Below are 13,432 nucleotides of genomic sequence, written 5' to 3' on the forward strand. Positions count from 1 at the left end.
ATACAGAAGGCATCAGGCTCAGCAGTGTGTGAGAAGTGCCCTATACCTGTAGGTAAGCACTATTACTGCCCCCATTTTACAGACCCTTGGGGAGCTTGTCTGCAAGGTCACCCAGCCCAGGAGCTCATGAAGAGAACTCAAATCCAGGTCCTTTCTTCATGAAGTAATGGTGCGTCCATAAGAAATGTGCTAGGAGCTGGCATTTATCCTCAGCAGGAGGGATGGAGAATAGGTTGAATGCATACATTATCTAAACAAGCACACAATCATCTTAAAAGGGTGACACTGTCCTCATTTTCCAGATACAGAAACTTAGGCTGGGGGTTGAGTCAGCCACCCAAGACCATGCAGAACTTGAATGTTTGTCTCTGATACCCAAGTTCTTTCCACTCAAGTTTGTTGGCCCGCCATGCATGTTTCTGCAAAACAGGGTGCCAGGATGGCTGGGATGCTGCGGGCAGCAGGGGATGGGGCAGGCTGGAAAACAGAATGCAGCTAATTTGGGCAGCAGATTCACAGTTTGTTCCAGACCACTGAGCCTGCCAGCCAGAGGTCTCCCACAGACTGAAACAAGAACGTTGATAATAATGCCTAATAAGGGCGTGACCCATCCTGCAAAAGTCAGTTGCTCAGAGGAGAGACCCGTTGCTCTTAGAGTCTGGCAGGTGGAGAGGGAGGTTTCAAGGCCAGCAGCACACAGCCTGCCAACCCATCACTCCAGGGGCACAATCAACCCAGAGGTTCCCTGGGGTGAGAATGACTAAGGGTTGGTGGCAGCTCGTGCTTCATCAGTCCAGGCTGAGTGAATGAACAGTGAGATGAGGGAAGGGCCAGGATGGAGAAACTGGGGCCTGGAGGCTTAAATGATCCACCCAAGGTCACTTGGCTCAGGGGTGGGATCACAGGGCTGCACGTACGTCACATCACGTACGTCAATCCCCACGCTGCCACTCTTTGCTGTGTGACCTCAGGCATGTGCCTGTACTTCTCTGAGCCTCCAGTCTCAAGGGGAAAACAAGAACACTAACGTAACTGTCTGAAGTACCAGGATCCTGCGTGTATAAATAAATCCTATAAATGAATAGAAAACCAATAACTCAATATACCGAAAAAAGGGGCAAAAGATAAAACAGGCAATTAATTCACAGAAGAGGAAACTCAAAAGGCTGACAAAGGTGTGAAAAGATACGTAACTTTACTAGCAAGCAGAGAAATGCAAACAAGCACTGCCATGAGATACTATTCCGTACCCACTAAAAAGTCTGACAATTCGGAGTGTTAGCAAGGAGCCAGAGCAAAGAGACCCACAGACACTGCTCCCAGGGACGTTAAATGCACAGGTGAAAATGCACAAACCCCAAGAGCCAGCAATCCTGCCTCAGCTGTACGGGCCAGGAAGCAGCTACAAGTATCCTAAAAATCTCCAACAGGAGCTCAAATAAACAGGGGTATATTCATAAATGGAATATGAAACAGCAGTTAAAATGAACTGAAGCTACATGTACTAACACAGATCTCAAAAGTGTAATGTTTTGTAGTTTTAAAACTTTCAATACAAGATCTTGGGGACTGCTGAAAAGGTAAAAACATTAAAAGGTACATGAGGCCTAGCTGGGAAGGGGACTGATTGCCACAGGGCACAAGGGATCTTTTTGGGGGTGATGGAAACGTTATAAAACTGGATTGTGATGATGGCTGCACAGCTCCATACATTTATTTAAAGAAATCAGCCAATTGTACACTTACAATGGGTGAATTTATGGTATGTAAATCATACCTCAGTAAAGCTACTGAATAAAAAAATCATATCTATTGGTCTATTTTTAAAATGTGCATGGGAATGACAAGCACCAAATGTAGGATACTGTTTTTATTTGTGGGGGGGTGATGGTTGGAGTGGGTGCACAGGGGGCTTTGCATTTGCAATACTTCATTTCTTAAAAAATAAAAATAAAAATGATTTGAAATGAATAGGGCAAAAGGTAAAGATCTGACAGCTGGATGGTAGATTGACAGATATTTAACTTATTCTATGTATCTGTATATTTGAAATCGTGTATTAGTATAACGGAAAAGTACCTATTTTAAAGGGCTGTTGTGATGACTAAATACACATAGAGAGCTTAATCCAGTGCCTAGCCCACAACAATGGATTAAATTTCAGCTGTTAAGATTACTGCTTCTATAACTACTTCTAGCATCTTGCTCTTCTTAACATCTAAAGATCTCAAGTCAGAGCAAGCCAGTATTTCCTGGCCCCTGCTAAGGGAGACTTTTTTCTAACCCCAAGGCTTCTGTACATCCCTCTCCAGTGTTGGAAATGGGGCGATCCAAAAAACCCTGCAAAACCTACAGGGAGCACTTCCTCCTCCCCTCAAGCTGGAAGATAACCTAGCTGGGGAGGGTCTCCCAGGGTGTCACACTTGAAAGCCCCCTTTCCATTCATTTAGAAAGCCCTAGGCTCCACGGCAGGAAAGATGCAGGCAGAGAAAGGCCAGCAGACAGAGTGCAGTGGCTCCAGGGAAGCTCTCTCCAGATGATAATACTGTTTGTTGATACTACTGTCAACAATAATCCCTACCCACCCATGGGGATCTCAAGAGGCCCTGGGAGCTTCTGCCTCTGCATTCTCCAGATGTGGCCTACGGCTCTGCCCTTGGGCCCACTGGTGATGTCTCTGCCCACAGGCTAAGGAGGCTGGGGCCAGGCGTGATGAAGATGCCGCCCTGATCATGGAGAAGATGCCATTTAAGGTGGAACAAGTGGCCCAGCCTTGATGGGCAGCCCTGAGCTCCTGGTGAAGCTCTCCAACGAGATCTACAGCACCTGTGACCTGTTCGCTCCCAGGCAACTGAGTGATGAGACAGGTGGAGGCTGAAGTAGCTGTAAATAGGGAGCAGGTGGTGGGAAGCCTCCGTAACTAACTTGCATGTTCTCATGCAGTGGTTGGGGCAGGGCGGTTAGAAGTCAGGGCGTGTGTGATTTTGCCCTCCTGGGGGACATGTGTGGAGACGTTTTTGGTTGTCACAATTAGGGAGGGGGATGCTACTGGCACCTAGGGGGTAGAAACCAGAGATGCTGCTGAACATTCTACCATGCACAGGACGGCCCCCCACAACGAAGAACGATCTGGCCCAAAATATCAACAGTGTTGAGGCTGAGAAATTCTGCCCTAGAGGGACGCAGCACTATTTACAATTTGCAGATTAGAGAAGCAGCTTAGAGAGGTAAATTGACCAGCTCAAGGTCACACAGCAGGAAGTGGCCAAGCCTAGGGCTGTCCAACTCTTCTGCTCATTCCATCTCTCCAGAGTGGCTGGGCCAACTTCAGAGAGGAGGATATACCAAATGGGAAAAAAGTCCAGGCCCATGCCAATAGCTACCTCCATGCCCATTCTTTCTAGAGTGGCAGGGGCAGGTATGGTTTGAGAACAGGAGCAGGGGTCACTGGCAGTTGCTGGTGAGTTTCCTGCCATCACAGCACTTAACTTTCTCTGTTCCGGTGGATGACTCAGGCTTCGGTTCAACCCATCGCCCCTATTCATCTGATGAACCCAAAAGGCTGGGTAGAAGAGAGGGGACTCCCTTCAATCACAGGAGTAACTAAACCCACATGCAGAAAAATAAATTCTTGGTGAAATCCCTCCTCATGTGACTTTGGCATGTTCCCAGTCAGAGTAACATGGATACCACAGGGCAGGGAGGCAGGCATCTAACGGTTACGGAATGTCAACCCTGTCAGTCACAAGATCCCTTCTCCTAGGAAGTGGGCACCATTAACCCCATTTTACAGATGAGGAAACTGAGGGTCAGAGAGGCCACACAGCAAGCTGGACGCCAAGATTTAAACCCAAATCCATGTTAATATTTAGAGACTTGTCTGAAGGAGCCCCTGAAAAGTGGTTGAAGGCTTACAGAGATGCCCCTCAGAGCTGCCGCACCTCCAAAAAACTGGCAGGGAGGGATCTAAACAGAATGAAAAGCCTCAGAGTGATCACAAATGATGGCAAAATTCCCAGTTCTTAAGAGGACTTTGCGTAGGGAAACCACGGGGTATGAAATCTGCAAAGTGGTGTGACCTGGTGGAATAACACTTTTTGGGGTCGAACATACTTGGATTTACATTCCTGTTCTGGCCCTGACTGTGATCTCAGGCATAGGACCTCATCTTTCTGAGCCTTAGTTTCCTCATCTGTCAAATGGGCTTAAGAACCTGTGCCTGATAGTCGTGTGACGAGAGAGGACAGGAGGGAGTGGACGATGATGCCCATTTCTTGGAGGCTGTATGTATTCTGGTGTTCCCAGCTCACAGATCTGGTGGGAGGCAGCATGGGGAATTTCAGACTTCCTCCTGTCTGCCATATTGGTAAAAACTGTCTTCATAGCAAAGAGGCAACTCAGTTACACACTCAACAGGCTCAAACAAGAAACCAAGATTTGGCAGCATTTGAAACAGTTAAAAAGAAAGGGGGTGCGGGGGAGACAATTTAGCCCAGCTCTGGAATCAAGGGAAACTTCACTCTATTTAAAGATGCCACAGGTCCAGGAAATAGCTTCCCACCGCCTGGCTAAGGCTTGAATAACTGGCTGCCCAGCCAATAACAATACAGGCTCACACAGCACACCCTTTCTCGTAGGGAGTGCAGAGTGGATTCCCGGCTATCTCCTTTCAGAATTGTATAGACTATTCGTGTAAGGCATGTAGATCTGCTATATAAGAACGAGCCTCTTAAGAAAAGAGATCCAAAGACGACTTGCAGGGAGGTCAAGGAGCTGAATTTAGCCAGCCAACGCCCCTTGCTCTTTATTGTTCTATACTTCTTTGTTAGGATTTTTTTTCCCTCCCTCTTGCTCTTTTTTCCTTCCTGGTTAACTTCTCTGCAGCTAGGCGCTGCCACTGCTACCTTCTCACCACCAGAGACACCATAGCCCCCTTCCCTCCTGCAGAGAGGCCTCCCCAAGGCCTCACCTGGGCCCAACACCCCACAGCCCCATTATCCCTCTACCCAGAACCTCTGAGGTGGCCCAAGGGCCCCTTGAACCCACAGATTCAGCTCCTAGGGTGGTGTGGAACCCATTTCCCATCTGGCGGGTCACCATCTACCCCAGGTACACCTTCCAGAGGCAGGGAAAACCGAATGCAGCTCCTCCTTGTTCCAGAACCTGACGCTTCCCTGCGCCTCAGCCCATCTGAGGGTCCCATCTGCAAAATGAGGCTACTGGACCATTTTTTCAAGTCCCCGCCAGCTCTAAACAAGATTCCCATTTTGCCAGGGAAATACCAGGAGAAAACTTTCATACATTTTTAAACAGAAGTTATTGGAGAGAAGGGGCAGGGATTTTTTTCTTTTTTAAAAAAACTTTTTCATGGTGCAGGCACTCAAAGGATCCATTCTCAGAGATCTCTATCGCTCCGGCTGTCTCCTCCAAAAGGACGGAGCCAACTTGGCGATCCCTGCTGGGGCTACCTGTGGCTGGGCACTGCGGGTCTGAGCGCCTCCAGACAAGGAGGGACAGGACGGGCGGCCTGAGAACTGGCGCCTCTCTCTGTCTCTCTGTCCCCTACACCGGCCAGACTTTGCCACGGATGGGCAGGACGGGAGTGGGGGGGACAAGGAGGAGACGGAGAGGGGGAGAGGGGCGGCAAAGAAACGAGGGGGGGACGAGGCGGGAGGACACGGTGGAGGAGCGGAACAGGGCAAAAGAGAGGAGGGGGAGGGGGAGAGAGGGAGGAGCCGGGAGAGACCCGGGCCGCGCAGCAGCAGTGCCGAGAGGGGAGAGGAGGGGAGGTGGGGGAGAAAAGAGCAGGAGGCAGAAGTTTTCAGAGCCGGGGGGGGCTCTAGGTCGCCCCCGACGGGGCACGGGCTCAAGGGGGCGTGGGGGTCGCGCGGCACTCACATAATGCTTGTTGGGCACCCGCCGCTTCTGCACGTCCAGCACCTTCACCTCCACGATGCTGCGCCGCGGCGGCATGGCCTCTCCTCCGCGGGGCCGAGTGCGGGTGCTGGGGACGCGGGGTGCTGGGGCGCGCCGCAGCGAGCCGGGAACAGCCGGCCGAGCGGTATCCGGGGGCTGAGCGTGATCCAGAGCCCGGTCCGAGCACGAGCCGCCGCCGCCGCCCTTCGCTCCGCGCGCCCTCCGGCCCCGCCGCCGCCCGCCCCCGGCCCGCCCCCCCGGCCCGCCCTCCGCGTCGCCGGCCCGCCCCCCCTTAAAGGGCCCGGCCCCCACGCCCACCCCCGGAGCGCGGACCCGGCTGGCCCACGTCCGGCCTCGGCAGGGCCTTTGTCCCGGCGGCGAGCCCCCGCGGCTGGGGGAGGGGACGGGCGCGCATCCGGCGTGCGATCACTGATTGACCGGTGGATTCATTCCCGCACTCACTCCTTCTGATACCCGCGGTCTGGCCCCGGATGTGAGGGCCAGACTCCAGGGTTCAAACTCCGGCTCTGCTGCTAATCGACTCTGTGACCTTGGGCAAGTGGCTTAACCTCTCTGGGCTCAGTTTCTTCATCTGTAAAATGGCCCTAGTGCTACAGCCTACCAACGGGGGCTGTCCTCAGGATTAAGTGCATGTGACATCGGTGGCACTATAAATGTTGGCAGTTGTAAACTCAGCCCCAAGCCATGGGGATTCAGGGAGGAGCAAGAAAAGCCGCCTCCCCTCCGCCCCCCAACAAATGCACGTATAATGACAACAGTAGCAGCAAAACAGGGTGAGAGGGTGGTGAATGAGTGAGGGGCAGTGGATGCTTGTTAACAAGGCCACTGATTCCCAAATGTGGAGCACTCATTCTATGCCAGCTGCAGTGCCTCCTGCTTTTTTTTTGAGAATTTCTCTTTGAATTCTCAGGACAACTGTGGTGGTGGGGGGTCGGGGGAAGGTGGTTGACCCATATTACAGAGGAGGTGACTGAGAGCAGCCTCTGGAGTCACAGAGCTGGTGGAGGGACCCCATCACTGGCTGGCTCGAGGAATATTCCACAAGTTAAAGCTAAGGGTGGCCGGAGCTGCTCCACATTTCTTTATCCAGTGCCTCCTGTAGCCCTGGCTGGGCACTGAGTCATTTTCAGGCGGTACTGGCTGAGCAAACATCTGAATGAGTGTACACATAATGCATGGATAGGAGGTTTAGGCCCCTGGCCAGTGTTCTCACACTAGTAAGCAGTAAGCAGGGATCTTTCCAACAAACCACACAGCTTCCCTCCAGGCCTGAAAGAGCCCAGGGCCCCTTACCACCCTGGGTCCAAGGTCAGCCTTTGAAAGAGGGTGGGGGTCATCCAGAGGACGCTTTTCAGCAGCCCTGGCCAGGCCACTGGAGAGTTTGGTGCTGATTCACTTTGGATCTGCCCCACCACTTGCCCCTCTGACTTTCTTGCCAGGTTTTACCTTGCTCTGGTTCTGGAGGCTGGCCGGTATGGATTTCACTGATGGGTTTCCTGTCCTCTGGCTTCCTGCTGGGCTTGGTTAGTGGGGGTCCTTGGCAGGAGACTGAGGGCAGGAGAAGAGAGAGTTCTGGGTATTCACTTCCCAAGCTTCCTTCCTGCTGGGTTGTCCCTGCCAAAGGCACCTTCCCCATACCGGCTCTCTCAGGGCTCCCTCTAAGGGTGGTAACAGTCCTGCCAGTACTGCACCCTCGTTCTTTGGTTCCCCAAGCCCTGCCCACACCTTTATACATGGACTCTTTAATAAACTTTCCTTTGTGACCCAGTTTGTGGGTGGCATTTCCTTCATGCTGGGACCCTCACTGATATAACTCCTGTAAGGCACCTTATTCTGAATCATAATTGCAAGTCAAAGAGTGTGGAAATGTCCAGTATGTTGAAGGCCTGGCTTTTCTGTGCCTATTGCCTCAATCCTCTGCATGAGCCAAGCCCTCCTAATAAGGCAGAACCACAGAGGGCAGACGCTAGAGGAAGTCTGTGAATCAGCCAGCTTCCTTGGTTTTCCCAGAAAGGCAATGAGACCTGTCCCCAGTCGTGCCCTGAGCAGCAGAGCCAGTCCCCAGCCCTCCCGAGTGTGCTCACCTCTTGCGCTGTGGCAGACCTGGCCAGGGGAGACAAACCTTCCCCCCACCTGCCCGTAGCAGAGATACAATACCTGCATCTTTCCACACCCTTCCTTTTTCTTTTTCTTTTCTTTTTTTCTATTGTAGTGAAATATACATGACATGAAATTTACCACTTTAACCATTTGTAAGTGTACAGTTCTGCGGCATTAAGTGCATTCACACTGTTGTGCAACCATTACCACCATCCATCTCCAGGACTTTTTTGATCTTCCCAGACTAAAATTCTGTACCCCTTAAACACTAACTCTCCATTCGCCCTCCCTAAGCCCCTGGCAACCACCACTTACCAAGTGTGAGACCCTGGACAAGTCGACCTGCCTGTCCCTCCATCTCCGCATCTGTAAGATGGGATAAGAATAGCCACTGACCACATAGGCTTGTTCTGAGCTCTAAATGAGATAACACAGGTAAAGCACGTGTATCCTTGTTACTTTGCTACCAGCCAATCTGTTACCCCTAAATATCTCCTTTTAACCTGCATCCAAATCCCAAAGCTAATTTTAATTCTGACTCTGCCTTGACCTACATTCACTCTTCCCAGTCCTGACCCTCTTTTTAGCCCCTGATTGCGTGTCCCACCTCATCTGCCACCAGTTGTCTCCATTTTCCCCATGTCCCAACAATAGAAATTACTTGTCATCTCCAGAAGAAAACATATTCTGTTTTTTCCTACCAACGTGCCTTGGCATAAGCTATTTATTTCCCCACCTTCTCTGCTGGTGACCTCTTATTCAGCCTTCAAAGCCCGGCCTGAATGTCACTTCTTCCAGGAACCTCTGCCTCCCAGATATGTAATCACTTCCTTCCCTCACTAACACTGTTGTCTTGTTGCAGCCATCACACTGGGCTGTAACTAATGACTTTGCCAGACTCTGAGCTCCCAAGGAGCTGGAATGGGTCTTATTTGTCTCAAATCCCCCCAGCATCGGCACAGACTAGCATAGAGAGGCCCTGAGGAAATGCTTGTAGGATGAATGAACCCATCTCCATCTCCTTAACTCGAAACTCAGTCCTCACTGGCCTCGTTAATCAGAACTCCAGGCTGGGCTTGTTTTGTCCCTACCCATGCCCCAGAGACGTCTTCACGTCAAGCTCCATTCTATCCACATGGCTTCTGGGAACACTGGCATTCTCCCTGATTGTGGTGTGGAGCAGACAGGGTAGAGAAGATGGCAAATCTGCCACTTTACCTGACTTTATCCTTCTAAATTCCTGTCTCAGAAGTGCACTTTGCAAGTCTGAGAGCTACAGACCATAGAAAATCAATGCTAGAGCCAGTGGACCGCAGAATTCCATATGGCAGGTTTATTTGGGAGAAGGACTACACATTCGAGGAGCATTGAGTCCATCAGCGTGAATTAAGTTCTGGTCTTTTTGTGATTTTTAGTGTCTGCCGGGCTGGCAGGTTGCATTTTTCCCAAATCCCAAGTTTCCAGGATGGACAGCCAGGCCCAGGAAGCTGAGGCCTGCTCCTTTTCTGCTTCTCGCTGTCAACTGCCTCTGAGAAGGCACCAGGATTCTTTCCAGGACAAAGCAGGAGCCTTGGAAAGAGACTCCTCCCCACCCCACCCCCAACTGCTGTCTGATTGGCTGGCACAGCAAGAGGCTCCTAATTAACACGGCTAAGCCTGCAAATACCGAATACCGAGTGGCCAGGCACATGTGGTCCTGTGGAATAGGTCATAGGTTGTAAGGAAGCAGGCCTTAAAGCAAAACTCCAGGTGCCCAGGAGGCAGGGCAGAGCCTCCAGGAGTGGGGAAGAGGTTGAGTGAAGCCACCTCAGGGGCAAGAAGGCAATCCTGACTTCCTTCCTCCCATCTCCCATCTTCTTCCTCTTTCTTGGAAGCCAAAATGATCTTGCTCTGAAACGGAAGCTCTGTTCATGACGCTCCCCTGCTCAGAACCCCCCACAGCCTCCCACTGTTCACAGATGTACATGTGCTTTAGGTTGGCATTCAAGGCCACCATGACCTGGTCCCTTCAGTACTGCTTTCATCTCACCCTATTTTGTGTTCATAAATTGTGCATATAGCTGTCTTTTCCCTACTTTTTAAAGAGTTGTGTGTGTGATCATGTAACTTTTATCCAGCACGTACCAAGTGCTATGTAGAGCACCAAACATTCCATATCCATTTCCCTAATTTGCCCAAAAAATCTGCAGTGTGAGAATTATTTTTCCCATTTTCATGTGAGAAAACCAAACTTAGAGAAGGTGCAAAGAGTCATAGCATGGAAAGGTGGCGAAGCGAAGTAATTCTGAACTCAGAATTACTGGGCTGCTTGACCTGTGTTCTTTCCACTGAAGCCAGAGCCCCCTTGAGGAAGGGCTGGTGTCTTTTAAATGTTTGTATCCACTCCCCTCCATTAATACGTGTCTCTCTGCTATATATTGAATGTTTGTGTCCTCCCAAAATTCACGTTGAAATCAAATCCCTAATTTGATAGTATTTGGAGGTGGGAGGTCTCTTGGAGGTGATTAGGTCATGAGAGTAGAGACCTCATGAATGGGATTAGTGCTCTTTAAAAGAGACCCTGGAATTAACATACACACACCTAGATATAAAACAGGTAAACAACAAGGACCTACTGTATAGCACAGGGAACTATACTCAATATCTTATAATAACCTATAATGGAAAAGGATCTGAAAAAGAATATATATATGTATAACTGAATCACTTTGCTGTACACTTGAAGCTAACACAACATTATAAATTAACTACACTTCAATTAAAAAAACGAAATTGTGTAAAATCAGAAAGTCATGAGATATATGTAAAAGGAAGCTTATGAACGAACATTTTTAGAAATTTAAGTGTAAAGAAAGCATCAGTTTGCATTTATTCATGAGCTCATTATTTACAGTAAATATACAATAGCAAAAGCTTCAGAGGGTGAAAATAAGGAGGCCCAGTGAAAACAAAAATTTCAAGGCTGCAAAAATTAACAGTGAAACATTATGTTACTACATTGTATCTAGATGTATATGAGCTATAAAGGGCTCCTAATTCTTTTGTTATTAAACGTAATATTTCATAAATAAATAAATAAATAAGACTCCAGAGAGCTCCCTTGTCCCTTCTGCTATGTGAGGACACAGTGAAACGACAGGCATTTATGAACAGGAAGTAGGCCCCGACCAGACTCTAAATTAGCACCTTGATCTTGGAATTCCCAGCCTCCAGAACTGTGAGAAGTAAATTTCTGTTGTTTTTAAAAAATAAGCCAGCCAGTCTATAACATTCTGCTATAGCGGCCCAAAAGGACAAAGACACCCTGTAAAGCCATCCTCTATCCCCAGCTAGATGGGTCTTTAGAAAAGGCCAGTTAGATAATATCTATAAAAGCCAAGTCCTCACCCCAGACCTCAAGGACCACCAGGATCTGGCCTCTGCTGACCTCTTGCCCTCATCTCATGCCCCTCCCTTGGCACACTCCCTCCACCCACTCTGGCCTTCTCTCCATTCCTAGAACACCCACCATTTTGCACATGCTATGCTGTTCCCTCCTCCTGGAATGCTTTTCCTTCAACTGGCCCATTCCTGTCTTTCAGGCTTTAGTTTAAATGTCATCTCTTTGGCGGCTCTTCCTTAAGTAGCCCCCCTCATATCTCTCCCACGTGTATTTCCTTCACAGCACTTATCACCATTGTCATCTGTATTAAGAAAAACTGCAGTTCTTCCCTCCTACAACTGTTTCTCTCCTGTGTGTCTCCTTTACTACTCACACTGAACACTTCACTTCTGATCACCAAATATCTGGAGGTTTCCCCCCACATCAAGCAATTCTCTGTGACACCAGTTTGGTGTCCTATAATTTAACTCAATTCTGACACTACCTGGAGATAGTATCAGATCCCACAGGTTAAGGGCTCAGTCCCACAAGGTTGCTCCCACCCCACTTCAGACACCAATTGTAAGTAGTAGGTCCCCAGGCTACCCATGACCTGCTCCTCAGGTTCAATTAGTTTGCTAGAGTGGCTCACAGAACTCACAGAAATGCTTATTTATGTCTACCAGTTTATTAAAGGATATGATAAAGAATACAGAGGAAGGGAGAGGAGAGAAATAGGTGAGGGAGATTAAGAAGCACAAACTTCCAGTTGCAAAATAAATGAGTCATGGGGGTGAAATGTGGGGGGAATATAGTTAATAATTATATAATACCCTTGTATGGTGACAGATCATAACTAGACTTATCATGATGATCACTTTGAAATGTATACAAATATTGAATCACTATGCTGTGTAACAGGAACTAACATAGTGTTGTAATTTTTGTACTTCAAAAACAAACAAACTCATAGAAAAAGAGATAAGATTTGTGGTTATCAGGGTTGGGGGTGGGTAAAGAGAATTGGATGAAGGTAGACAAGGTTACAAACTTCCAGTTATGAGATAAATAAGTACTAAGGATGTAATGTACAACATGATAAATATAATGAACAATGCTGTATGTTATGTATGAAAATTAAGAGAGTAAATCCTGAGTTCTCATCACAAGGAAAAGTATTTTTTTCTATTTCTTTAATTCTGTATCTATATGAAATGATGGAGGCTCACTAAACTTATTGTTGTCATTTCATGATGTATGTAAGTCAAATCATCATGCTGTACACCTTAAACTTAGACAGTGCTGTATGTCAATTTTATCTCAATAAAACCAGGAAAAAAAATATAAAAGAATACAGATGAACAGCCAGATGAAGAGATACATAGGACAAAGTCTGGAGGGTCCTGTGCACAGGAGCTTCTGTCCCCATGGAGCTGGGCTGGATTGCCCTCCTGGTGTGGATGTGTTCACCAACTTGGAAGCTCATAGAACTCCCTACAACTGTAATTTTATGGAGGCTTCCTCACATAGACATGATAAGTTATTAACTCCATTTCCAGCCCCTCTCTCCTCTCTGGAAGATTGGAGTGGGGCTGAAAATTCTAAGCTTCTAATCATGGCTTAGTCTTTCTGGTGACCAGCCCCCAACCAGGAGGCATTCAGGAGACCATCCAGAGTAGCCTCATTAAAACAAAAGATGCTCGTAGTGTTCTTATCACTTAGGAATTTCCAAGGGTTTTAGGAGCTCTGTGCCAGAACTGCGGGCAGAGACCAATATATGTATTTTTTATGATCTCACATCATCCTTTTATTTATCTTCAACTAGAAGGTTGGCTCTATAAGGGCAGTTCAGTCTGTCTCATTAGTTATTACCCACCAACGCCAACGCGGTGCCAGCAGGCTCTGAGTAAATAGTTGCTGACTAATGAATGGCTGTCTTCTCCACAGGAAGGGCAGGCCCTCTTCTTTCCCACAGTGTCTGACCCCTCCTAACTGTTCAGCAAATCTTTGTTGAATGAATGAATGAATGATGGA

The 13,432-nt window shown here is 48.4% G+C and overlaps 1 protein-coding gene across 2 annotated transcripts in view; it reads right to left on the bottom strand.

The window, feature by feature from the left end:
• SH3PXD2B (SH3 and PX domains 2B) overlaps window positions 1-6,134 on the bottom strand; it is a 112,066-nt gene extending 105,932 nt beyond the window's left edge. For both annotated transcript variants that reach the window (XM_068536367.1, XM_068536366.1), the window contains exon 1: window positions 5,899-6,134. In XM_068536367.1, the coding sequence (XP_068392468.1) occupies window positions 5,899-5,973 (75 nt within the window). In that variant the 5' untranslated portion in view covers window positions 5,974-6,134. The remainder of the gene's footprint in view (window positions 1-5,898) is intronic.
• Between the last annotated feature and the right edge of the window lie 7,298 nt (window positions 6,135-13,432).

Source organism: Eschrichtius robustus, chromosome 2 (genome assembly GCF_028021215.1).
Source record: "Eschrichtius robustus isolate mEscRob2 chromosome 2, mEscRob2.pri, whole genome shotgun sequence".
Lineage (NCBI taxonomy): Eukaryota > Metazoa > Chordata > Mammalia > Artiodactyla > Eschrichtiidae > Eschrichtius > Eschrichtius robustus.